This window comes from Odocoileus virginianus, chromosome 12, assembly GCF_023699985.2.
Source record: "Odocoileus virginianus isolate 20LAN1187 ecotype Illinois chromosome 12, Ovbor_1.2, whole genome shotgun sequence".
NCBI lineage: Eukaryota > Metazoa > Chordata > Mammalia > Artiodactyla > Cervidae > Odocoileus > Odocoileus virginianus.
In genome coordinates, this window is record NC_069685.1 from 41,860,489 (window position 1) to 41,887,165 (window position 26,677).

At 47.5% G+C, this 26,677-nt stretch overlaps 1 protein-coding gene across 12 annotated transcripts in view; it reads right to left on the reverse strand.

The window, feature by feature from the left end:
- The window catches only part of EP400 (E1A binding protein p400), a 108,869-nt gene that overhangs the window by 36,977 nt on the left and 45,215 nt on the right, over positions 1-26,677 (reverse strand). For 10 of the 12 annotated variants that reach the window (XM_070475020.1, XM_070475017.1, XM_070475019.1 and 7 more), the window contains 17 exons: positions 26,366-26,455; positions 21,304-21,411; positions 20,156-20,346; positions 19,731-19,908; positions 14,937-15,073; positions 13,748-13,917; positions 13,286-13,460; positions 13,067-13,203; positions 12,335-12,521; positions 9,612-9,778; positions 7,974-8,143; positions 6,911-7,153; positions 4,921-5,085; positions 3,546-3,701; positions 2,212-2,306; positions 1,438-1,709; positions 56-258 (listed from right to left, as the gene is read on the reverse strand). In XM_070475020.1, the coding sequence (XP_070331121.1) occupies positions 56-258; positions 1,438-1,709; positions 2,212-2,306; positions 3,546-3,701; positions 4,921-5,085; positions 6,911-7,153; positions 7,974-8,143; positions 9,612-9,778; positions 12,335-12,521; positions 13,067-13,203; positions 13,286-13,460; positions 13,748-13,917; positions 14,937-15,073; positions 19,731-19,908; positions 20,156-20,346; positions 21,304-21,411; positions 26,366-26,455 (2,844 nt within the window). The remainder of the gene's footprint in view (positions 1-55; positions 259-1,437; positions 1,710-2,211; positions 2,307-3,545; positions 3,702-4,920; positions 5,086-6,910; positions 7,154-7,973; positions 8,144-9,611; positions 9,779-12,334; positions 12,522-13,066; positions 13,204-13,285; positions 13,461-13,747; positions 13,918-14,936; positions 15,074-19,730; positions 19,909-20,155; positions 20,347-21,303; positions 21,412-26,365; positions 26,456-26,677) is intronic. The other 2 variants (XM_070475021.1, XM_070475027.1) reach the window with 2 other exon arrangements.

Below are 26,677 nucleotides of genomic sequence, written 5' to 3' on the forward strand. Positions count from 1 at the left end.
TCCAAAGCGAGTAAGCCCGACACAGGGTGCAGAGTGGATGGGACACCTCCAGTACCTGAGTCAAACTGGACCAGCCTCAGCTCAGGGAACCGCAGCGAGTGCAGAGCCGTCATCCGCTGCAGCTGCTGCGCGTAGGGCGCCGTGTGCTCCCGCAGGCAGTGCCGGAAGAGCCGCATCCTGTGGCTGTAGAGGGAGGGCGGCCTTGCCACCCACAAGCGTGGGGGCGCGGCCACCACCGGTGGGATCACGCACACCACCCTGAGAAGCAGAAAGCATGCGTGTCACAGGTGACACCCACGGAACCTCCACCAGGCCGTCCCTCTGGCTCAGGCAGCGAAGGCTCAAGAAGGCAGACGGCAGAGCCGTCTGGCAGCAGGGAGTCACGAGAGAAGTCAGAGTGCCTAACTCCAGTCACATGGGGGGGACGTGGCTGCTGGAACACACCATCACAGCAGCCACAGGAGTGGGTGCCGGCCAGTGAGGGCTGCCCAGATCAAGATTAGCAGTGAAGAGTACTGCCCCCTACCCCCTGAGAGCACAGGGATGTGTGCGGAGGCAGGACACAAGCACTCTGTCTCCTGGATGGTCTGGGGAGGGTGTGAGCCCTGAAGCTGCTACAGCCACAGCGTCCCCAGCCAGGGTTGGGATCCAGGCTTGGGAGGAGGAGGCCCTACCAAGGGCAGCAAGATGACTCAGAGGACCCAGACAATCGACTCTGAACAGACTCCAAAGGACAACTTGCGGAGAGAAGTGAGATGAATGTCCACAAAACAACCACGAAAGTTGGTGGGGTGCAACACAGTGAGCGTTTACTTTTTGGGGCTCCAGAATCACTGTGGACAGTGACTACAATCACAAAACTAAAAGACAGTTGTTCCTTGGAAGAAAAGCTATGACCAACCTAGACAACATATTAAAAAGCAGAGACATCACTTTGCCAACAAAGGTCTGTCTAGTCAAAGCTATGGTTTTTCCAGTAGTCAAGTAAGGATGTGACAGTTGGACCATAAAGAAGGCTGGGTGCCAAAGAATTGATGCTTTTGAACTGTGGTGTTAGAAAAGACTCTTGAGAGTCCCTTGGATGGCAAGGAGGTCAAACCAGTCAATCCTAAAGGAAATCAACCCTGAATATTCATTGGAAAGACTGATGCTGAAGCTCCAAAACTTTGGCCACCTGACACAAAAAGCCAACTCAATGGAAAAGACCCTGATGGTGGGAAAGATTGAGGACAGGAGAAGCCGGCGACAGATGAGATGGTTGGATGACATCACTGACTCAATGGATATGAGTTTGAGCAAACTCCGGGAGATAGTGAAGGACAGAGGAGCCTGGCGTGTTGCAGACCAAGGGGTGGCAAAGAGTCAGACACGACTTAGTGACTGAACAACACCACCAACAGTGAGTGAGTAAAGAATGCTTACAATACTCTACCTTACCTGTCGATGACATCCTGGAGGGATTCTTGACGTTGAGTCAGTGTCAAAATCAGGTCCCTGTGACTTTTCGAGGGCAATGTGTACCTGCTTGCAGTCCCAGCCCCCTTCCCGTGACCACGGTCAGAAGCCCGGAACCAAGGCACCTGCTCTCTGCCAGGCAGGGAACAAATCCCCAACAAGTCTCTGCCGTAGATGGGGGAGCGGGAGCAGCGCCGTTCGTTGATGAAATAAATCTGGTCCAGCCGCTCTTTCAGAAGTCTGGTCTTCTCCTCCTTCATCAAAAACAGGGATGAAAATGGCTACTAAGAAATAGCATAGCTGGCCTTACTGAGCCCTGTGAGTCCCTCGTGTGTGGCAACTGGCCATAGAGCACGCTTAAGACTCGTGGGGCCAGGCTCCACAGGAAAACAGTGGCAGAAAAAAACAGTGACAGAAAAACAAGCAGAGAAAACAGCACCACTTTCACTGCCAACGTGAGAAGTATTTCTTCAGACACAGTGAGCATTTCTAATGTCTGGAAGACTAGTAGAAGCATACCAAAAAAATGGGAAATGTAATTTTTACAGTCCTAAAGCCTAGTTGATTAGAAAAAGTGTTTTTAATTCTCTAATTCAAGGAGACAGCATGTTTTTGATGGCAAGTAAACAGATAATACCTCACAGAGGCAGCGATGTATTACTATCACAACCCTCCCCCATGACAAGCAGCTTCTGAGAAGGACCTTCGTGTGTGCAGGGATGCCACGATGTTGCCCTGGGGTCTGTTGCACCATACCTGGGTGGGGCCAGCGACAGGAGAAGCTGGTTTGGAGGCCGCTCCGGGTTCTCCTGCGGCCAGGGGACTGACTGCCACTCGACCAGGCACACCCACTACAAATGCAAAAGCAAAGGGCTGGCACACAAAACTACTGGCATGCCCTCTAGAGGCTCCAGAGGCCCTCCTTCACCGGCATGATCCCTGGAGCATCCTTGGCTTTCACGAGCACATTTCTAGAATATGTCAACTCAAATCTATATCATTCAGAACCAACAGTGAGGCATTCCTGCTCTCTGGCCATGATCTGAAGTGAACATCATGGTCTGACTCTTTGGCAAGAGCCCTATGTGCAACTCAAACCTCCCCACCATCCTGCTGAGCAGCAGCTACATGGGCCCTTTGCTCTGCTGTCCCCGGCATCTCAGCAGCATCAACCCTGTGTACCCGGGACAGAGGGATGCCAGGGCCCAGGACCGTCTGCTCCCATCAGCCAAGCCACGTTGCCCATCTTGACAGAGACTTCTCCATGAGGACTGTGAAGGGGATGGCCGAGGACTGAGAAGGATCCGCTTGCAGGGAGCAAGGGGAAGGATCGAGATGATTAGATGATTAGTAGCTGGACTGGTGTCAGGGTGGGAGTCTGGGGCCTCTCAGAGCAAGGCTGAGCACCCTCTAGGGAGAGAAAACCTGTAGCACGAAGCCAACCAAATACAAGCAGAACTGAAAAGTGGCCCAGCTAGACACAGAGCAGTGACCAGGACCCTCTAGCACCCACCCCACCAACAGAGCCCCTGACAGGGATGGGCTGTAGTGACCAGGGGTTCCAGTTGGGAGAGATCCTTGCCACCTTTACATATCAACCTGAAGTAGTTCCCATGTGCAATGAGTGGGCTCCCCAGCAAGCACCGCAGGAGGGTGGGTATGTCTGAAGCAAGGGACCCTGGCAGGAAGTAGGCTGTGGGGGTGCTAAGAGGAGCACCAGCCGGCTGGCAGGAACAACCCTGTTCCATTACCTGACCAAGGGAACTTCTAGCACATTCCCTAAAAGTATTTGTTAACATGAACAAGCAAAATTTCTCATGATTCCAAGTCTCTTGTTAGAGCAAAATCAAAGTCTTAAGGTGAGTGATAGCTGGTTGTATTCAACAAGGACCTTTGGGAACAGAAGAGAATGAAAAGAGACATAGCAGACACGGGCCGTCTGCGGAAATCAGAGGCAGCCACAAACAGAACTGTTAGGTTCTGAGGCCTCACAGAACCCATTAACACCCTCCACCTGCCTCAGAAGCAAAGAGGGTTGGTAAGAGGTTTCAAAGCCAAGTATCCCCCAGGCTCACAGCACTCCACTCTACCTGGCGGGGTCACAGGCGTGGGGCTTGGGCCACTGGCTGGAGGCTTGCTTCCCAGGGCATTCAAGGCACCCGCCTGAGACACGGTCTGCATCACCACAGGGCCAGGAGGGCGCAGGTAGGACTGCCCAGGTGCTGACACAATCTGGAGCACACTGCCTGCAGGCAAACAGCACAGGTCAGTCACGAGGTGCCTGTGCCTTCCATCCCCCCACCACACCCACTTCCAAAGGTACAGAATGAGGCGAGAAACCAAAAATCCAGAATCATTTTACTCCAATGAGGCAACACAAAGTTCAGTTCGCTGGAGAAAGATGGAACTACTTCATTCACAATGAATAAAAACTCTAAGGATCAAAGACACTTAGCTTAATGTCAAGAAAAACTTCTCCAACTCCTTACAATGCCCGATTTCAGGCAGCAAGGCAGGTTCCCACTCACTGTCTGCTCCAAGCCTGAGCCATCATGTGGGGGGCGGGGGAGTTCCTGCCCCCAGATCACACACTGGGTGCGTGCCAGCTGGTCAAGCTGGATGAAGAAATATCAAAAATCTCTGTGGCTCTATAACCACTGTTAAAGAAAGCTTCCATTTTCAGCCTCTGTGTGATTTAGTCCTGAAGTCTTTTACTCTGGAATTATACTCTACAAAAACTAGAATACACCAGAAATTCTTAGGCGATGGCCTTGCCCTTCTGGTCAAAAAAGTGGAGAAATATAGAGTAAACCAAATGAAACCATTTTTTTGCTGCAGGTTTTCTGGGGGCCTCCACTCTGCTAACGTGTGACCCTGGTGTCCACACGGAACACCCCAGACTGGGCTGACAGCTGAACTGTCTGCCCCGACAGGAGCCGTGAATGACATGTCTGGGGAGGCTGCTTGGGGAGTTGGCCAGACTCCACCTCTGGGATCTCTGGCCAAGTCACTGAGGATGAATTTTAACATCCCACTCAAACTGCATCTCCTTGTTTCCTCTGAGAAGCGGTTACTGCAGGAACACACTGCCTTCAGCCAGAGGTGGTCTGGAAGTTTTAAAGGCTGTACATAAAAGAAAATAATTTCTCCTATGTAAATTGCTAGTCTTTTAGTGTTTTGAGGGCAATTCACCTCATGCCAAAATCTGAAAGGAGCAATTATTTCTATTTTGATATTTAGAATAGGGAACTGTATTCAAAAATTTTTTAAATTACTATCCTCTATGTAATATGGACCAAGGCCAGGCCACTGGGTGACTTACCAGTCACCTCCCTTGTCTTCAGAATACCTACAAGGTGAGACTCATTTAGGCCACTGCCAGGTGAAGCACCTGCGCTAAAGGGGCCGGAATCACAGCTGCAGGGGGGCGCCCTAGTCAAGCCACCACTCACTAGAGAGCCTTACCTTGGAGCTGTAGGGGCTGGCCAGCCGTGAGCTGCCGGAGCTGGCTGTGTGACAAGGTGAACTTGTTGCCTTGGAACTGCAGTGTCACGGGGGTCTCTGGCTGGGCGACTCGGCTTGGCGGGCCTGCGAGGGAAGCCAGCTGGGCTATTTTGACCACCTCCCCACCTGCAGAGATGCAGACAAAATGGAAGTGAACACTCTTTGGAAGGGTTAGCGACTGGTATACTGACAATCACTTGTCACAGAGAATGACCATTTGTAGCAAACTAAAGTGTCACAGGAACGTTCATTAGGTATTGCTTTCTAACACTTTCAGAAGATATTTTAATAGAAAAGAAAAAACAATTAGAATTAACACCAGGTTTTAATGGTCAACTTACTTAATCCTAACTGGTAGAAATTTTAGAGTTATCAGATATTAATAATTAACCAAACCATTAAGGAACATTTTACTTTTCTTTCCGAACAAGAAAAAGTAGCAAACATCAAAAGTAGCAGAAATGTACTGGTCATACACTTTGAAACTCTCATATCAACCTCTTCATTTCAGAATACTTTTAAAATGTGAGAAAGTACATATCCAATTTAGGTCACAGAGACAAATGAGATTTTATCACTACAGATGTAAAATACACAACTAGCTTCAATTATACCCATAACCTTTTCAAAATTTGGGAATGTATTTAAGTACATAAATACATCACACTTTACAATATTCACACTAATTTGAACTAGATTGTAGGATTTGGTCTAACTGTGAAAAAGTGCAAAATTTAACACTGCTTAAATTCTTTCAAACAGAACTCAGATGAGATCATATGTACCTAACTCAAAAAGATACTACCTTCAAGCTGGAATTGAGTAACAGCTTCAAAGGTTTCTTTAAACCCAATGGTTGATATTTGAGTCTAAATGTTCCTCCCATGAAAATTCATGCCAGAATTATTAGTGATACTATAAAGAGAACAGTTAGCCAAAGACTAGAAAAACACCCAAGGATATGTTGCCCACAGAAACCATAAACAAGGGAGGGGAAACGGAAAAGGAGACGCAGAGATCTGTGCATAGAAACATGACTCTCCCATGAGCTCCCCTTAGTCCAGAAGTGGAGGCGCCAGAGTGAAAGGTGGCCTGGCCCCTCACACTCCCCTAAGCACGGCTCCTGCAGCACACCCCACGGGACTACTACCTCAGGCCAAAAACACCCGCAAAACACATGTAAGGGCTCTCCTGCCCTGGGCAATGAACCAGGGTAAGTGCTCTTCATCTGCTGGCATGAAAGAGAGAGGCGTGACACAAGAGAAAACTAACTTAACTCAAGGTCTCCTCGTGACCCTACTTCCCTCTCCTATCTTTCCAGAGAGGCCTCAACATAACTTGCTGCACCAACAAGTAAGGTGCTCTAGGTGGTATCTGAGAAGTAGCATAGCCCAGATAGTTCTGTCAGTACACTTCCGACTGCAGCATGGACAGAGGTAGTAGGCTAATCACACGGATCACAATAAAAAGTTCTATTTAAAAATGTCAGTGATCTACTGCAAAACGTCTCACTTAAGTAATAACTCATTGCAGCTTCAAATCTGGGGATAAGCCAAGAGACTAGCAGGAAGTGGGAGTGCAGTTCACAGGTTTTCCTTCCCCTGCCCTTTGCTCTCCGAGGGGCCCTGGAGGCTGACAGGATGAGTCGAGGGCTTGCTAAGAAGTGCCAACCTCAGCCACCAAGGCAGAGCACAAGCTCAGGAGGGAAGCAGAGCTGATGGGTGGGGCCAGGAGAAAGGACAGAGAGAGGACAAGACCCTGGACCTTGGCCCTGAATGGACCTCCCTCTTCAGGCCAAGGGCTGGAAAGGACAGTGTGGCAAAAGGCAGCACCGGACACAGGGTCAGGGAGACGAAGGGAGTGGACAGCAAGGCTCTTCACACGCTGCTCATCTGAACACAATGTCCTTGTGCAAAGAGGTGGCAGACCCAGGAGAGGCGAGGCCACTTACTCGGCAGGCGCGCCTGGGCCTGCGAGGTGAGCACCAGCCCCTGAGGCAGCGCGCTCTGCCCGGCCGGGTGCGAGGGGGCCTGGGGCTGGGGCTGGGGCGGGCCCGGGGCGGAGGCCGGGACAGTGGTCTGAGCCCGCAGTTTCGCAGGATGGGCTGGGCTAGGTGCTGTGCTGAAGGTCGAGGCAGGCTGGTGTCTCGGAGCACTGGTGGAGGCCTGAGAGGTCTGAAACGGGGCTGCTGCCGCTGCAATTGATAAGGTTGGTTTGTGCAAAGCTGTTAGAGGTTCTTCATACAATGCAGTATTAAATCCGAATTTTACAGAAATAAAACAAACAGTATTTCTTTCATACCACCTCTCAAATGAGAAACTCTCCCTAAAAGGGGGGTGGGGTAGCCTATGGGATGAGAAAAATCTAATTTTTTATATGTCGTTAGCTATTTTCACTTCATGTTCACCACCCTGCTACATGGTATGTTTCTGGAGTAAACGGAGTGTCAAAAGTCGGCCCTTCAGACGTATCAGTGAGAACCATGTCCTCACCACACGAGAAGGTAGGCAGCCCTGGCACCCCCAGCTTCTTACAACAAGCTGTTCTGGCATTTATGAAGATCTCAGAAAAACACAGCGGACGTGACCCCACAGATAAGGGTTACGAGACTATTACCTTTTCTGCTGTTTAACCCTATCCTTCTTCACAGTAACAAGCAGGTTACATTGAAGTGGTGGCACAGAACACAAGAGCAGACTTCCTCAGAAGTTTCTTAAATGACTTTGATGTGTATTTCCCGACATAAAAGAGAAGGTTTCTGCTGAGGTACATCTTCACCATCACATCAACAGTGACTCAACTAAGAATGTAATTTCTTGTACAATTCAAAGACATGAAAAAAACTAAAACTCATGTAAGAATTACACATGGCCTCCTGGGAGAGCCAGAGCAGACAGTCCCAGTCCTGCTCAGAGGAGTGGTCACACATCCCCATGGGGCCAGGGAAAGTGCGAGAGGAATTTCTTCCATAAAAACCCTTTGTAACGCCAAGCACAGCCCCCTGAGAGGCATACCTTTTGCATCCGGATTTGCAGAGAATGTGGCAATGGGTGGCCGTCCTCGAACGTGGCCCTGTGGCGTGGCCGTGGCTGTGGCAGGGGTGGCCGTCCGGGGTGGATGTGTGCTGGGGAAAGCCACTGTGCGGCCCTCGGGCTTCTGGCCATACTGCACAGGCTGGAACAACCTGGACGCCCGTGTGCATGGGCAGGGAGAGATGAACACTGCTGAGGCGCGGAAGGCAGGGCCCTCTAGATGGGTGCTGGGGATACAGGGCCACCTGAGGGCACAGGGCATCCCACCCCAGGTGCAGTTTAAAAAATGGGGAGATTTCTAAATACAGTATTAAGAAGCAGACGCTCATCAAGGACAGAGGGAGGGGTGCTTAGTACACAAAAGTGGTACCTCTACCCCCAATACTTAGGCAATGTTCAGGAGTGAATGTGATGGCAATTTTTAGGTTCCCATGAATGTGAACTAGAAAAATTATATCTAACACAAAGTCCATTAGACTACTCTTTTGATTAACAGTCAAGTAGAATGAAAAGTCAAATTGCACAATTAGGTAACAAGAAACAGCAGAAATGATAAAGGCACCTCAAAGGTGTCAGTGGGGAAAACTATAAAGGGGGAACCACAACACAACTTCCCTGTCTGACTTTATCACAAGGCAACGTGCTCTTCATGTTTCTTTCACCTAGAAACCATAATGGCAGGAATTTTGTATTTTCAAAACCCCTGTGCAATGCAACAGGTGGAGACAGCCAGCAGGAGCAACTAAATGAGGCTGTACCAGCCCAGAGAGGACTCTGGCTTCACTGCCCAGTTTTGTATTTAACTGAGGGCTGCAGGCTCCTGCGAGTGCAGGCAAGGCAGCTGAGGGCAGGGTGGTCGGACCCAAGTCGTCAAGAAGGCAGTAAGAACAGGCTGCCAACTGCAGAGCTGGCCCTTTTCTCCCTAAATCACCAACCTGCTTTTTCCTTTGTTTCTGACTGGTGCCCAGAATTTTGCATAAATCCAACTCATGGATTTAGCCTACCTCGCCTACTTCAAGTCATCTGTGTTTTGAGTTCATCATCTAGGGTGCCTGCTCCGACTAGTCTCATGGCACCTGCAAGATGTCCCTTTTCGCCCCCGATGCTGTAGCCAAGGTGGAGTCTCTGCCAGACCTCAGGGCCCCACCCCCACAGCACTCAGGGACCCCAAACCTGCCCCCACAGTACCCTCCTCTGCCCTCCTACTCTGACGGCTGCCACTAGAGCCTGCACCAGGTTACACGCAGTCTGACTGCCCCATCTCTGACCGCCTCCCCACGGAGAGCCCGCCCAAAGCCCAGTGCTTCTCCGAAATGATGAAAGGGCTACTCTTCAGGCAGCCGAGCGGCCACACTGGCCTGTCCACACCTGCTGTTTATCCCAAAAACCAAGCACACCTGGGCATTTCCAGGAGAAGCAGATAACCAGATTAGAGGATTATCCTTTCTCTTCACAAACTGTAGCCCAAGTTCTCGTGTGGAACTCAAACCCAGTCATCCCAGTTCTGAGAGGCCAGGGTCTCTTTCAGCAGGAGGAAGAGGGGATGCCACCCGGACCCCACAAACCACAGCCAGAGGCAGCCGGTGAGCAGGAAGTGCTGCTCCACACCATACCACATACCTGCTGGGCTTCAGTCTGACGGCCGCCGGCCTGCTTGACGGCGGCGGCGCAGTGAACAGCTCCTCAAAGAGTTTCCTCGTCACCTTCTTCTTACCCAGCAGTTCTGCCTCGTGGTGAGTCATTTTATTTTCTAAGCCAAGAAGATCAAATATAGAAAGGTCCGTTTCCTAAGGAAAATAAAGAAAACAATTTTGCTACATGAGGCAGGAGAAAAAATAACTGACTAGGAATCAAAGTGGATTCCAAACTGGGAAGGACAGGCCCCGACTGGCCATATTCCTGAGAGGCACCCGGCGGGACGTGGTGTGCTCGGGTCCGCTTTTTTTTTTTTGGATATGGACCATTTTTAGTCTTTAATGAATTTGTTACAATATTGCTTCTGTTTTATGTTCCGGATTTTTGGCCATGAAACATGTGAGATCTTAGCTCCTGACCAAGGATTGAACTCACACTCCCTACATTAGAAGGTAAAATCTTAACCACTGGACGACAGGGAAGTCTCAAGTTCCCCATCATTAACATGGGAGTGATGGCATGTTGTCATCCCGAGAGGCAGGTGGGAAAGAAGAGGGTGGCACTTAGAACAGACTCAGCAGTGGAGAGGAACGAGCCTGGGAGATGCTGGTCTAAGCAGATGGAGATGCTTGGTGTTGTCAAGGCAGAGCTGGGAAGAGACCCCAGTGTACTGGTGCGGGTGTGGTGGGCATGTGGATGTCTCTGTGTCCAGAGGCCTGGGGAAGCTTGCTATTCCTGTTCTTCTCTTGGGACTTTCTCATTCCCACCAGGATGGCAGGAATCAAAGAGGAGAGACAGCAGGTGTGGGCAAAGAAGTGGAGACATGAAAGCCCTCATCCCCTCACACATGGATAGGGATGGGAAACTGAGCAACTACTGTGGAAAATAGTCTGGCAATTCATCTAAAGGTTAAATATGGATCAACACATGACCCCACAATTTTTCACCTGTCACACATGTGCCCACAAGAAGAGAGCCCCACAGGAAGGAAGTCCCACACCCACACAAAACTTGTACATGAATGTGCACTCAGTGACCAAAAAGGTGTAAACCACTTAAGTGTCCATCAGTTGGTAGACAGATTAACATAATGTGGTCTATCCAGACAACAGAGGAAAGAGATTATGACACATGATGCAACATGGATGAACTCTGAAAACACTACGCTCAGTGAAGTAAGCCACTGATGTGAAATATTTGGACCGGATGAATCCACAGGGTCAGACACAGGTGGGTAGCAGGGACAGGGAGGGAGAATGGGAGTGACAGTGTGTGTGGATTTTCTTTGAGGCAATGAAATGTTCTAGTATTAGTTGTGATGCTTGCACAATTCTGTGAATATACTAAAACCAACAAACTGTACATTTCAGAACAGTGAGCTTTATGGTAGTGAATTATCTCAACTAAGCTGTTTTGAAAACGAAAACACAACATAAAAACTTCCATTCATGAAACATCTCCCCACCCAAGCAGTATCTTCAGGTAACCTGCTTCTAACTCATTTTTATTCCTCATGGATCAGGTTTTCTCTAACTCAACAAAGAACACATCCCTACATTAAGAGCAGTGATGACAGTGGTAGCACAACATCCCTCACACTAACTCACCACCCGGCCCCTTCTTCAGACCATCACGTACATAAACTGACTCCTCACAAGTGCCTGGTGTGGTGAGGAGACCAAGGCCAACTGAGCACCCAAGGCCGCACCCCTGACGAGGCAGAGCCGGGACCTCCACCCCCAACGATTTGGCCCCAGGGTCATGTGCTAAACGTGCACAAGTCTATCCAGGCCACAGAGCTAGTTCCCGTTCCTCGGTGTCTGTGAGACCTGATCCCTGGTCCTCCGGGGTAGAGGCAGCAAAGGGGAACTCAGGCACTAGCCTGCCAGTGGCCTGGCTGGTCAGGTCAAGCTCTCAGTCTCCTGGGTGGAAGCCAGAGTAGAAATGCCAGTCCCCGAGGGCATGTCCCCACCTCGCTGAGACCCGTGAGCTCAGCATACTTGTGCTCGGAATCACCTGACCTATCCAAATCTGTTTTAAAATTTGGGGTTTTCAAAAACTTTCATTACCCCCAAATTCAAACACAGAAAGGTATACAACTATTTTTTTTTGGTTAAAAAAATAACCAAATTTCGCCACCTAGGGATAGTTGTGTGTGTATGGTTAGTTGCTAGCTGTATCCAACTCCTTCCAACCCCCAAGGGCTATAGTCTGCCAGGCTCCTCTGTCCATGGGATTTTCCAAGCAAAAACACCAGAGTGGGTTGTCATGTCCTTCTCCAGGGGCTCTTCCCAACCCAGGGATCAAACCCACAGTGGATTGTTTACCACTGTGCCACCTGGGAAGCCCTAGGTATAGCTACTAATATTTTAATAGAAAGACCTGGGTCCCTACCCCTAAATTACACCTATGAAGACACCCAAAGGGTCCTGCAGTTCTGAGTCCTGCTCTCCTTCACACACTCTGCTGCTGCTCACGAGCCAACAGCCAGGGAGGAAAACCCTCAATCTACCCTTCACATCGTGGGCCCGCCCCTCAGGTCCATTCCAAAGCAGGTTCTGGGTCCAGGGCAAGGCCCATCACAAACGCCCCTTGATGCTGCCCAGCATCCGGCAGTGCAGAATGCAGGACACAAGTTAGCGGACACTTACGTCCAGAAGCGCCTGGAACAGAGCTCAATGGAGACCCCTTGGGCACCCTCTCTGTACCTTCCAGAAGTCTCTGTCGAGCGCCTTCAGGACGAGCGAGGCGGAGCGGTACTGCAGCGGCCCTGCTGTGTAGGAGGACTCCGGGAGCCGGGGTGCCACCAGTCCAGGGTGGTTGCAGATCCGCTGCAGCCTCAGGAGGATGCTCAGCACGTCCACAAAGTGCCCGCTCTTCAGCGCTTCCTGGGTTCTGCGCATGCGCAGGAAGAGACAAGCGCATTGCCAGGGGTGCGAGCACATGCCAGCCGGGCTTCTCCCCGCTGCTGTCCCCATTCTACCAACGCACGGCTGGTGCATCCCCTTGACCTGCTGAGTAAATCTGCCACATGCCAACCCACCTCCACGAGGTTGTGGTTCTGAGATTCACTCACCGCCCCATGAGAGAGTATGGGAGGCCAGAGAGCCAGGGCATGGGTTAGACGTGGGGGCACTCTCCATGGCATGCCCCCAAAGAGCGCCAGGGCAGGCGTCCTGAAGAGCCCAGGGGTCTGTCTGGGTCGAGGAAGGAATACCCTGCCTCCACACGAGTCCTTGCACACTGGCGCAATGCCATGCTCCTCCTGGGCCGGCTATGGGCAGAACTTCTGACGGGACCAGGGAGGAGACAGGACTGTTGAGCCTGAGAGGAGCGTGGCCTCCAGCTCCAGATGCCCATCTCCCGAAAAGAAGCGTTCTGAGAGACCAGAGGGGGCCCTGCTCCTTGCGAGCAGAGAGGGTGGTGGGGCACACACTCACCCCGGCTGCAGGATGACATCCTCGTACAAGGCCTTCTGTCGATTGGAGAGGCGGCACTTGAGGACATGCTCGTATTTCTTCGTCAGCTGCTTCTCCACGTCTCTCTTAGTTCTCCGCAAAATGAAGGGCTGTGTCACCTGAAAAGAGAGCACGCTCCATTGTTTCCTTTCCAAAGACGGTGTCACATCCACACTACGTTGGGGGCCCGCGGCCGCATACCCGGTGCAGCCGGATGACCACTTTGTGGTAGTAGTCCTGGTTCTCCTCGTTGGGGGCCTTCAGGGGGAAGTGCAGGTAGGGCCTGGAGATACCCGGGATGAGGAAGTGCACCATGGTCCACAGCTCCAGGAAGGTGTTGTGCAGGGGCGCGTCGATGAGGAGCAGGCGCTGCTGGCTGAGCAGAAGTGGAGAGACGACTCAGGCTGGGCACAGAATCGCTCTGACAATACTCAAGGAGAGGGACGGTGACCGTGGAGCCTGCACACGCATGCGCATATGTGTTAATGAACTGAATTAAGCAAGAGCTTTGGGTCTCCTCAGCCCTCAAGTGCTGGGACAGAGGTGAGGGGGAGTCTTTGCAGCTGAAAGGCCATTTGGGGGAACTGCAATTCCCTACAGTTCCTCCAAAGAACCTTTACATCAGCAACACAGAGCACGGGGCACACGCAGGGGCAGTCAGACCTCTGCAGGGTGAACACGGCCTCCCAGTGCCGCTCAGTCATGCCCTTCACACGCTGCATCTCATCGACGACCAGGCACTTCCAGCGCACCCGCGTGAAGGACGCGAAGCCCTTGAAGAACTGCTTGTAGGACGTGATGCAGATGTTGAAGCTGTTGGGCTCCGTCCACTCCTGCAGCACACAAGCCAGGCCTCACCACCTGCTCAGGAGCAAGCCGCCTGGAGAGGACTCACCCCCTACTCACCCTGTCCCCATCACTGTCACTCCACTCCTTTTTCTTAATAACTTGCTGCCACCACAGAGAAAACGGCCGTTTATATTTTTAGGATCTTTTTTCTCTAGAAGGCGAAAGCCCTCGTGTGGACAAATTAAGAAACTGCTTTGGGGGCATTAACAATTGCTTTTGGAAAATATATTAGCACACAGTGTCCTGAAGTGGGGCTTGTTTTCATGGTATATAATCTTAGTGAAGGAAACATATATTCAGAAGCTGACAGGAAACATGAATAGCTATGTTGCAACTAATTACATTTAAGGTTTTAAAAAGCAATAACCAGAGACAGTAAAAATAAAAAAGAAAAAGCCAAGAAGAGACACCTTAAAGAAAAGACACTTTTTCAGTAAATACTACTCAACACAGTTGACTTTAACCATAAGCCAAATTTTTCTCTTCAATGAATAACTGTGATCTGGAACATTTACTTAGAATCTAGTACTAGAAACTACTGGGCAGAAAACAGAAACATACAAGTCCAAATTTGTCAGAAGCTCTTCTGTTTGTCACAAATACTCCTTGTAAACACGTCCATGGGAATTACTTATGGATTTATAATTCAGAACTCAGGATGTATCACAATTTCTCATTTCTGACTATGATAACCAACAGATCTGTGGTTTAAAAGGATGGCAGCCCCTCCAGAGACTACCTGAGCTCTGGGGGGTGGGGGTGTCCCTTCACTTCTGGGAGGTAAGCATAAGCCCTCCAGGGAAACCCTGCAGGCCAGTTTACTAGGTATGGTCTGTTGCTTCCAGGAGCTCCAAGTCCAGACAACTACAAGGTCTGGAGTCTTGCAAATGAGTGATTTACAATAATTACACTAAGAAGCACATGCTAACACTTTGAAGTTTGCTTTCTACAGAAATTAAGATAGTTTTCTGTTTCATTCTATTTCACGTTTAAAATAACATACCTGTCTCTTTGCCTTGAGTTCTCTATGGCTGCCAACATACAAGAGCGTTTTGAGCCCCGGACACCAACGCTTCAACTCCAGCTCCCACTTGAGTATGTTGCAGCTCCTCACAACGACAAGGTGAGGGCCCCAGTTGCCTACACAGGAGACAGAAGTTTCCTCTGTAACAAAAGCCCTGTGTCCAGTCCAGGCGCCCAGCACTGTGCCCGGTGAGCAGGTGTGTGGGGGAGCCCAGGCATGATAGAGCTGGCATCACCAGGAACAGAGGGTTCTCCTCTGTCCTTCCTGCAGAGTAGGAAAACATGCTGCGTCCCCACTCCCAGCGCTGCCACAGGGTACACTCCACAAAGGTGCTGAATAAGTAAGCGCCCAGTAAAATGAGATTTATTCAAAACCATGGACCACTAATGTAAGTGGGAGAAGAACCCTCATCTACACAAAACGATGCTCAGAAAGGAAGAAACCTCAGGCAGGAGCCCTGCACCCAGAGCTCACCAAGCCCCCCTACACAGCATGGCCTGCCGTCACCCCCATGCTATGGGCACTGGTCCAACACTCATGCTCATGACGGTTGCCAACTGCTAGTCAGAACACACCCAAACCATCCCAACCCATCCCAAACCACACAGTTTCAATCTCATTCTCCAGAAAAGTAAGGCTGTTTAAATTACTCGAGTAATACATACATAAATTTCAACTCCCGTGCTATAAAAGAAACCTAAACCAAGTTAAAAATCAGGAATGGCAGACTTGGAAAAAATATCTGTAACGCACACATCTATATTCATAACAGCTCATATGCAAAGTGTTATACTGATCCTTAAAAAGAATCATCCAAATGGAAGAAAATATATGCACACAACATGACTGACAAAGGGTTAACATCCAAAACATATAAACAGTTCATAGAACTCAATACCAAGAAAACAAACACCTCAATCAAAAAATGCACATAAGACCTAAACAGACATTCCTCTGAAGAAGACATACAGATAACCAACAGAAACTTGAAAATATGCTCAGCACTGCTCATTATTAGAGAAGTGCACATCAACACTACAGTGAGGTACCACCTCGCTCTGGTCAGAATGGCCATCATCAAAGAGTCTACAAGCGGGACTTCCCTGGCAGTCCAGTGGTTAAGACTCCATGCTTCCAATGCAGCAGGCACATTAGTCAGGGAACTAATATCCCACATGCCACACAGCGTAGCCAAAGAGAAAAGTCTATAAGCAATAAAAGTTGGAGAAGGTGTGGAGAAAAGGGAACCCTCCTACATTGTTGGTGGGAATATAAATTGGTGCAACTGCTGTGGAAAACAGGTGCTCCTTGGAGGTTCCTTAAAAAGACTAAAAACAGAGCTCCACCACAAGATCTTGCAATGCCACCCCTGGGTATATATCCAGAGAAATCTCTAATTAGAAAAGAGTGAAGGAAGCTAGGAGGAGAAAAACAAATATCCTATAATATTGTATAATGTTGAATCTAGAATACTGATACAAAAGAATTTATTTGCAAAGCAGAAATAAGGCACAAATGCAGAGAACAAACATATGGACACCAAGGGGAGAGGGGGGTGGGGAGGAATGAATTGTGAGGTTGGGTTTATACTATGTATAAAATAGAAATTAATGAAGATCTACTGCAGGAAAGGGAAATCTACTCAATATTCTGTGGCGATCTAAACGAGAAGGAAATCCAAAAAAGATAGGATATATGTGTATATATATATAAAACATTCACTTCACTGTACAGTAGAAAATAATACAACATTGTAAAGCAACTGTACTCCAATAAAAAGAAAAAATATTAAATAAAAAAAGAAAGAAAAGATACTGCATCCAATGTCCACAGAAGCACTATTTCAACAGTCAAGACAAGGAAGAAATGTGAATGTCTGTCAACGAATGACAAAGATGATGTGGTTTATGTGTGTGGACACACACACACACACACACAATGGACTACTACTCAGCCATTAAAAAAGAAGAATGATATAATGCCATCTGCAACAACATGGATGGACCTAGATATTATCAAACTGAGTGAAGTAAGTCAGAGAGAAACAAACATTATGTTATAACTTATTTTTTTTTTATGTTATAACTTATATTTGGAATCTAAAAAGTATATATAAAAATATATATAACCTGAAAAAAATATACATATAACACTGAATCACTTTGCTGTACACCTGAAACTAACACAATAATGTCAATCAAATATACTTCAATTAAATGAAGGAAAAACACCAGCCAAGAGGAAAATGAACAAGGAAGTGAATTAAAATTTCAGAAAGGATGGGAATTCCCTGGCAGTACAGTGGCTAAGACTCTGCACCTTCAGTGCTGAGGGTCCAAGTTCAATCCCTGGTCAGAAAACTAAGATCCCATAAGCTGTGTGGCAGTCAAGAAAGAAAAAGAGAGAGAGAAATTTCACAAAGGAAAAAACACAAGCAGACAATAAACTCTGAAAGGCAGGACTTCACGCGTATAGAAATGCAAACCAACCCCATTGACCCTTTCCTCCCAGTGAAAAACAAGATTTTTTTTTTCCACTAGCATTTAGCATATTGTTCCACTTCTGGAGAGGAGCAGAGTGTCCACAACTGTGTTTGTGAACATGTCTGTTGACACTTGGTTGAAGCGGGGCAGGACACACCCCAGACTGCCCAGAGTGGTCACCACTGGGGATGGAAGCAGGTGCATGTGGAGAGCTGCAGCCTGTTGTTTTACTTTAAAAAGAAAAGAAAGTGATGAGTTTATGAGAAATTTTAATTGTGTGAACTTATCAGAACCCCTCAAACTCTCCTGGAACTCCCACCATTCTTGAGGAAGTGGCACACAGTTTTACGGTTACTCAGTGATGAACCCAAGGACACTGGGCCCCCTGGGGTGAGGGCAGACGGGGAGCCACATCCAGGGTGAGCCATCCTCGGTCTGCCCGTGCAGAAGCGGAGCAGGTGGCAGAGGCTCACCCACCCACCCTGCAGAGCCCGCTAGGACCACCAAGCACCTGCCTCTCCTCCAACTCGCCAAGCTCCCCGGCAGCTGGCCCGTCAGTCTGTTCCCAGCACCAAGCTGCCGAGGGACTCCTCCAACACAGCAGTGGCACAAACCTCTACGGAGGAAGACCGAGGCCCCCACCTGGCCAGCAGATGGGCCTTCCTGGCTCTGCACCCTCCAGTCCCCACACCAGCCCCAATACTGCCCCGTGGACACACCAGCAACCCTCAACCTCTGCACCCACCGCCCCCCTCCCCAAGCCCCGCACTCAGGTGGCCATGGCATTCTCAGGCCCTTGCTCAAAGGCCTTGCAAGGCACACGGTACAGTGCCAATATGCTGCATCCTCAGTCACTGTGCCTGCTGCGGGCCTCCTGAGGGGGGCGGGCGCTTTGTTCTGGTCACAGCTGCAGCCCCTGCGACTGACTACAACATACCTGGAATGGGGTAGATACTAGGTAAGCACCTATAGAATGAATAACTGAGTCATTTGTTTGTTCAACTAATGAGATAAAATCCCCTATTTTTGGAAGTGTATGTTGCTTCCAATTTCACACTATTATAAATATAATAAGAAACATTTTTTTCAACTAAACTAGACAAGAGACATGGTAGCTTTTCTATCTTGAGATAATTAAAACCGATTTTAAAGTACTACACTGAACACTTCATGGTATTGGGTCAAAAATAAACATATTAACACAAGAAAAAAAGGTCCCGAAGTTGATGCACTTGTATTAAACGTAAGCTTTCAAAACTAAAGGCAAGGCAGAGTTATTCACTGAGGACGCTAAGGTAACTGTGTCAGAATCCAGAGGGGCCACAGAGGAAGAAACCACTCCTGGGCTGAAGGAACCTCCACCCAGCAGCTCAGGATGTCAACTCTTCCAGCTCGAGCGGTCCCGCCCTGCCTCTAAAGCACTGACACAGAGAAGGGTCCTTGGGCGTTGACTAAGTGCTGGAACATGCATGAGCTTCTGTTGCCCTCCATCACTCTACCCCAGGTGCCAGCGGACCCTTCCTTTGGGAGAAGCCCACAAGCCCCTGTTCTGGTTAGAGACATGGGCACAGACTCGTTTGCAGCCCCGCGGGCACGAAGGGTGGTGAAGAGTGCGAAGCTGAACTTCCATGTGAGTTCAAAGAGGCAAGGGCTGAGAAAGCGGACATTTAGGGTAGAGGGCACAGCCTCCTATGGGGGCAGCAGACACCCCGACCTTCTGTTGCTGTGCAGATGTGGAGCCCTCACAGGGCTCCAGGCTACTCGCATGAAACTCTTCTGGGAAAGAAGCCCTGTGGGTGGCAGGATCCAGCAGAGAGACAGGAGGGCAGTGCTACTGAAATTACCAGGAGGGCCACTCCCCAATCAGCCCAGGGGCAGACTGCAGTCAGCGCCCGGCCAAAAGGACTCATGCCAATGAGAAGTAGCACAGAGGCCCTGCTGCCTGCTCTGCCATCCACACTGGTGGGCAGCAGAACCCTGGAAGTCACAAAGCCTCAGTCACAGCCGGCTGGATCCTGTATTACATTAGACTTAGAGAACTCGTGAGTTACTTGATATAGTATCTATTATGAATGAAAGTTTTGTTGGCTCCAGAGATGAGTGCTTCTAAGCTCTATTCTCTCAAGTCCTGGATCAGAGTGTGGAAAAAGGAGACTGAGAAAAAAGGAGAAAAAGGAACTGAGCAAAAGGAACTGAGAAAAAAGGCCTCCCCCCCACCCTCAAGCTAGATGTACCACCCATGCTTCAGTCTCAGCAAATACAAACTATTTTAACAACGACAGGCTCTTACCTTCATTACAGGCTAGGTGAGCAAAAAAGGCAATGATCTGCACTGTTTTCCCAAGCCCAGCTTCATCTGCCAATATGCCATTGAGGTTCTTGCGGTAGAGTTTGGCCAGCCAGTCCAGGCCAATCTTCTGGTAATCCCTGAGGGCGCCATACAGCAGGGCCGGGGCATTCAACTTCACCTGTGGGGCAGACGGGCCAACACACACATTTCAGGAGAACCATTACAATTCTTCCTCCAAAGTGAAGTCAGAGCAGTCACAGGATAAGCCTACTGGAAGGCCACAAAGGTGATTCATAGATAACAGAAAAGGAAACATCAGTGATTGTTTTTCCTGACAACTTCTGCCACTGCGAGGAAGAGCTGTTTTAGAAGGAGGAATCTTCCCCTCACAGGGATACCATCCCTCACGAAGGGTGCAGCCTCACCGCAGTGCTGATCCGAGCGCTGCCCTTGGGCAGGATGGCTTCAGCCACAGCGGTCACTTCTGCGATGTCCCTGGTATGAGGTTTCCCGACAATCACTCTCTCTGCAGCTTTAAATTGGTCCATGATGAAGAGCGAATCAATGAGAACCACATCCTTCCGACTCTCCCGGTCCCCTGGGCAGTCTTCCATGTCTGTGATCAATGGGAAAACGGGATTTGTGGGGTCAGAGATGCTGTGATAATATTACGAGCCCACTTAGCATGAAAAGAAAAAGAAATAAAAAAAGAATGAAAGGAGAAGGAAAAGAAGAAAAAAGAGAAAAGAAAAAAGGAGTCAACAGAACTCAAATATTTCAAATACAAAACGAAGCAGCAAGTTTGTTTTCAATCCACCTTTATACAGCTAACAATGCTCTTCAGATAAACAGATACGAACTCTTACAGAGTCTGAAGGAGCACTCTGGAAGGCCACTGGGTGAAACTGGAAAACATCTGCACAGCATTAGAGCTAGTACCACTCACAGACTCATGGCCTCTAAGGGTTCAGAGACTGTACCTCTGCCATCAAGAAAGGAAGGATCAGAAGCATCTGAGTCTGGGCAAGGGGGCCAGCAGCCCCTCCTTGAGTCCGGCTGCACCGAGGGGTCCGGAAGGCCCTTGTATCCCCACAGAATTCCTCTGGGCCCCTCCCTCGCCCACCACCCCCCACAGGCAACCATGTCTACCAACCAGAACAGGTGGGGTGAAAACAAGTAGTAGACTCTATGGAGCATAGTCTATGAACCTGCTTGGAACATTCAATAAAAGTCAGGTAAAGACCTTAAAATGGGTGTGCTAAATTAAACAAGCATAGCGCAGCCTGGATAAACATGATAAAATCGAGGTGACATACAATCTGGAGAAGACTGTTTCTACACTGTTCACAACTTGATCAAATGTTCTGATAACTATGCTAAGTTGACCAATAAAAATAAAAAGCACAGAATTTAATAATACTATTAATGTAAACTTTACATTAAATATATTTTCAACTTTTTCTTTCATCAGACTCAAAAAGGTAAAGGTAATTCTTAAATTCTATTTTAAGTGCCCTTCCTCTGTTTGGTATTTTGGCTTTTGTTTTCAAAGCTAAATTCTTCAAAGACAGACCTTCTTCTTCACTTGTCTCCTCACTGTCAGGCTTAGGTTGGGGCCACTGGAAATTTGGCAGAAAGGCACCTTCATACAACTTCATCAAATCGATCAAGGGTAATTCAGCTGGAAAGGATTGCAGGGAGAAAGATTATTTTATACAAACAGTGTCAGCTGGGAAGAAAGGCCCTTTGGGAGAAGGGCCCTTTCACACACAGTTGCCTTGAACAACTCAGGGGTTGGGGTGCTGACTCTGCAGAGGAAAATAAGAGTATGACTCCCAGCCCTCCTCGTAAGAGGTTTCTTCACACCTGACCAACCACGGATCACAGACATTGTAGTCTTTACTACTGGAAAAAAAAAAATCTACGTGTAGGTGGACCCACGCAATTCATACCTGTGTTGCTCAAGGCTCAACTGTATATTCCTTTCCCTGACTTTAAAATAATTCCTTGAGAAGAGTGTGTATTTTCTAAAAGCACTTTGAATTTTTAAAAAGCTAATAATGATTGCCCATTACTGATACAAAGTATAAGACATTTTCTTTAAGTAAGGATCTGTGAAATGAGAAACTCAACTTTTATTCATAAAAGAATACTCCTAAAATAACCCAAATACAACCTAATAAATGTACATAAAACCTATAGATTAAGAAGTGAAAATATAAAAATACTACTAATGGAAATAATTGGTGGAGATGACACATAAAAATACAAAACATCAAATAAAAGTCAAGAGTAAAAAATGTTCAAAAAGGATGATTAAAGACTATTAGCCTTTCTGTATAAAGAGCTTACCCTAATTGATCAAATAACACAGCAAACTAAAGCCCCAGTTACAGTGGGCAAGGGATATGGAGCTTTCACACTCAAAAAATACTATTAAGGGCTCATGAAGTATTTAACTGAACCTCTCCAGAAACCAGTGCACAACTGGTCCTCTATCACACCAGCAACCATCTTAAAAACTGTAATGCCGGACCAATACACTGAGTCAAATACTCTCAACACTGCCGGTGGTGGTATAAACAGGCTTATTTTTCTGGTAACCAGTATGAAAAGTTGAAGGGCTTTAAATGTCATGCCCTCTAATGTCATTATTTCCCACTTCCATGAGTCTGTCTGGGGAAGTAACTGGAAACTGGGACTTCAGGTTCATGTTCAAACACAGTTCCACATGGTGTTACGTATAAAACAAGGCAAAGAACTGTGAGCTAGGTATCTGTGACACTATAAGCTTTTCTTCATATTTACTGTATGTCAATAAAATTGGTGGTCAAAATAAGAAATGCCATAGAGAAGAAGTACCCTAAAAGAGCAGTAGGAAAGGCACTACCTGTTTAAGACTAATATTCCAGTGACTAGATTTGCTCACAATTTAAACTGTTCATCACAAGAGACTGACAGGTAGATATGTGATAAAGCCAAGCAGAAGAAATTGTGGAAGAGAGGTGGTAGGTACATGGGTGTTTATAAAAAGGTTCTTTATTTCTTTGGTTGTCTGAATGTCTTCATAACAAAATAAAGGGAAATGTGCATATACGTCATAGAGTGGCTATCAAAGTAGGAACAAAAAACAGGAGAAACAACGGAAAAACTACTTCATCAATTAGATAATTTAGTAAGGTGTCTTTTTTTTTCCATTTATTTATTAGTTGGAGGCTAATTACTTTACATCATTGCAGTGGTTTTTGTCATACATTGAAATGAATTAGCCATGGATTTACATGTATTCCCCATCCCGGTCCCCCCTCCCACCTCCCTCTCCACCTGATCCCTCTGGGTCTTCCCAGTGCACCAGGCCCGAGCACTGGTCTCATGCACCCAACCTGGGCTGGTGATCTGTTTCACCCTAGATGATATACATGTTTCGATGCTGTTCTCTTGAAACATCCCACCCTCGCCTTCTCCCAGAGTCCACAAGTCTGTTCTATACATCTGAGTCTCTTTTTCTGTTTTGCATATAGAGTTATCATTACCATCTTTCTAAATTCCATATATAAGTAAGGTGTCTTAAAATAAACTTAATTAATGGAATCAACAGCTTTCACACATAAAAACTAGCTTGCAGATATAATGGAAGAAAAAAATCCTACTCAGAAAGCATTTCTATACTTCTTTAGATAGAAAGTATTTTAAATACTTAGAATTAAAGTTTTAAAAAATTCACATCTACACAAAGTGTTGAAAGTTTCGTGAAGGGCATGAGAAGAGACCCAGCCAGGAAGAGGCACCCTGTGGAAGGATGAAGACGTGCCCCCAGTGACATCATTCATGGCTCTCACAGGCTGGTCAGCTTCCCCTGGTGGTCAGGGCTAACCAGGTGACCACCAGACGGCTTGAAATGACAGTGAGTAGCTTACAAGGCTCCGCTGTAGGAGATGCAGACGCTCATGGACCACCTCCTCTGGGGAGACCAGCCACCATGCCGCCCTGTTCTGGGGACGCTGGAACAAACCCCCAGAGAAGTCCCTATGTGAAGGGGCTGGGGCTCACCTGCCAATAGCCAGCCAGCTAGTTGTGGGTGGCTGGAGGGGCGGGGCATGGACTGGAAGCTGGGCCTGCTGATGGCCGCATCTCCACAAGACCCAAGCCAGAAGCACCCAGCTGGGCTGTTTCCAATTCCTGCACTACAGGACGTGGTGGTGGAGCTAAAGCTTCAAGTTAACAGACTCTACCAAGTCAAGGATGCACACCAGAATGAGAAAGAAGGAGAAAGAACGTAAGACAACAAGAACGTAGACAAGGTGAAGCTCAAAGACTAAGAGGCGAAACAGAACACTGAATGTGAACCAGTCATGACCAGCCACCACAAGCTACTGTCTTTCCAGGTGAAGACGCCCCTTTCAAGTCAAGAACAAGTCAAAGTCCAGGGAATTCCCTGGTGGCCCAGTGGTCAGGACTCTACGCTTTCATTGCTGAGGGCCGGGGTTCAACCTCCAGTCAGGAAACCAAGATCCCACAAGTTGTGCGGTACCGCCAAAAAACAAAAAACAACAACAAGCCAAAGGTGTCCACCATCAGCACTTTTGTTGCTACACTTTATTGCAAAAATGGTAATAAAAGGATCAAGATTATACAGAAAGAATGTTATTCTTTAGGGATGAAGAGGTTGTATATATTCAAGCAACATGAGAATTCAGCAGTGTTGCTGGATTTAAGATCAACAAATAAAAATCAACTTCATTTCTATACACCAGCAAAAAAATTAAAATGTAATCTTAAAAACAGACCATTTGTTACAACTTTTAAAAATATAATGCACCTAGAACTAAATCAAATGAGGATATGTAACCAGAAAACATTAGTGGAAGCTATTTAAAGAGACCTACATAAATGGAAAGACTATCTGATCACAGTTTTAAAAAGCTCTTCATAGAGACATGGTTCTCACCAACACCCACTACCTCAACTACATTTACATCAAAATCCCCAATCGGTTCTCTGAAACTTGATAAGCTGATTCTGAATCATATCTGAAATAAGCCCAAAATAGTCAAGGCTCTCCTCAAAGAAGAATGAGGCAGAAGGCCTGACCTAGCTAGACCTCAAGAATTATTATAGGGCTTCCCTGGTGGCACAGTGAATAAGAATCCACCTGTCAAGGCAGGGGGCATGGGTTCCACCCCTGGGTCAGGAAGATTCCACATGCTGCAGAGCAACTAAGCCCCTGGGCCACAACTACTGAACCCGAGCACTAAAGCCCCTGCTCCACAACAAGAGCAGCCACTGCAATGAGAAGCCTACACAACCACAAAGAGCAGTCCCTGCTCGCTGCAACTCGAGAAAGTCTGCATGGTGATGAAGACACAGTGCAAGCAAAAATAGTAAAAAAAAAAAAATTTAAAAAAATAGAAGTATTATATAAAAAAAGAATTACTATAAAACTATAACAATCAACAGAGTGTAGTATTGGTACAAACCGACCTACAAAACAATAAAGGTCCCAGAAAGAGCTGTGCGTATCAGAAAACCTAATATCTGAGTTGACACTGGGCATCACTGAGGAAGGATGGCCATTTCAAGTAGCACTGGGACAATCTCTAATCCATTTGGGGGGGAAAAAAAAGAAACTGCACTCTTATTTCACACTAGAGACAAAATCAATTTGTGGTGAATGAAAAGACATCAGTATGAGAGCAAAAGAATTTTAGACAATATGGAAAGATCCTTTTGATCTTGAGATTAAAGAAAGTTTTTTTAATCAACACTGACAAACTCAACTGCACTAAGATTAAGAACATTCATTTCTCAAAAGGCATCATAAAAAGAATGAAGATCCACCCCAAACCAACTGGAAAAAGGTCACCACAACAAATGTCACTGACAAGGAAATGTGTCCAGAACATGTGAAGAACACCCACTGTCAGTACAGGAAAGAACATGCAAAACCAAGCAGGTAAAGACAGTGGTAAGAAGACACTGCACTTTGTGGGCAATGCTCCCCCACCACAGGCTGACAAGAACAGGTGCTCCTGAGATGTGGGCCTGAGACAACTGCTCTAACTGTGATGGGACACCACCTCACGTGTGCACGCCTTACAAGCCAACCCCTCTGCTCCAAGCAGACGTTCCTGCACGTGCGCACAGGAAACACTAGAGTGATGCACACAGCACCGTCTATCAGGAAAATGCAGGGGAACCACCAACACCCCCACCAACAGTACAACTGACAACCTGGGACACGGACATACACACTACACTTCAGCAGTGAGAATTAATGAATTTATAGCAACACATGACCACCGGGGACAAAAATCGGGACCAGAACTGAGAAAAGCAAGCGGATGAGCCTCCAGAGTGGTTCTGTGTATACAAAGTTTCAACATACAAGCAAAGCTGTCCATAGTTCAGGATTTACATGCCTGGAAGGGGACAAACTGAGCCAAAGAAATGCTAAAGGCAAGTTTCAGGCTGGCAGTCACCTCTGGGAAAAGGTTACCCCACACTCTATCCAACCCTGGGCAGTGTAGTTGGCTACAATAAAAGCAATATATTTGGGCTTTTACACCTTACTCTTAAACATTTATAATGTCTCAAATGCTCAATAGAGCACTTTCAGTAAGCTGCTCAGAGCCTACCTTCTTTGGCTAGATTAGACAGCTCTGTTTGGTGATCCACGACCCCTTCATTCGCTTCTTCCTCCTCAATCGTCTCCTCCTCATCTTCCACTGAAATGTCATCACCAAACGTCAGAGAGAGAGACTCCATGTCAGCTTCTCTTCAGCTATTCATGAAACACTACAAGGCTCCAGAACTGTTTCACACAGCTATTACAGAAGTTAAAACTAAGTTCTAATTTCTCAGGCTGAATCTGGAAATGACAGTATATTAAGTGAGCAAAAAACCAGGGACCATGCTTTACACTTTCTCTTCCATTTCAGGGTATGAAA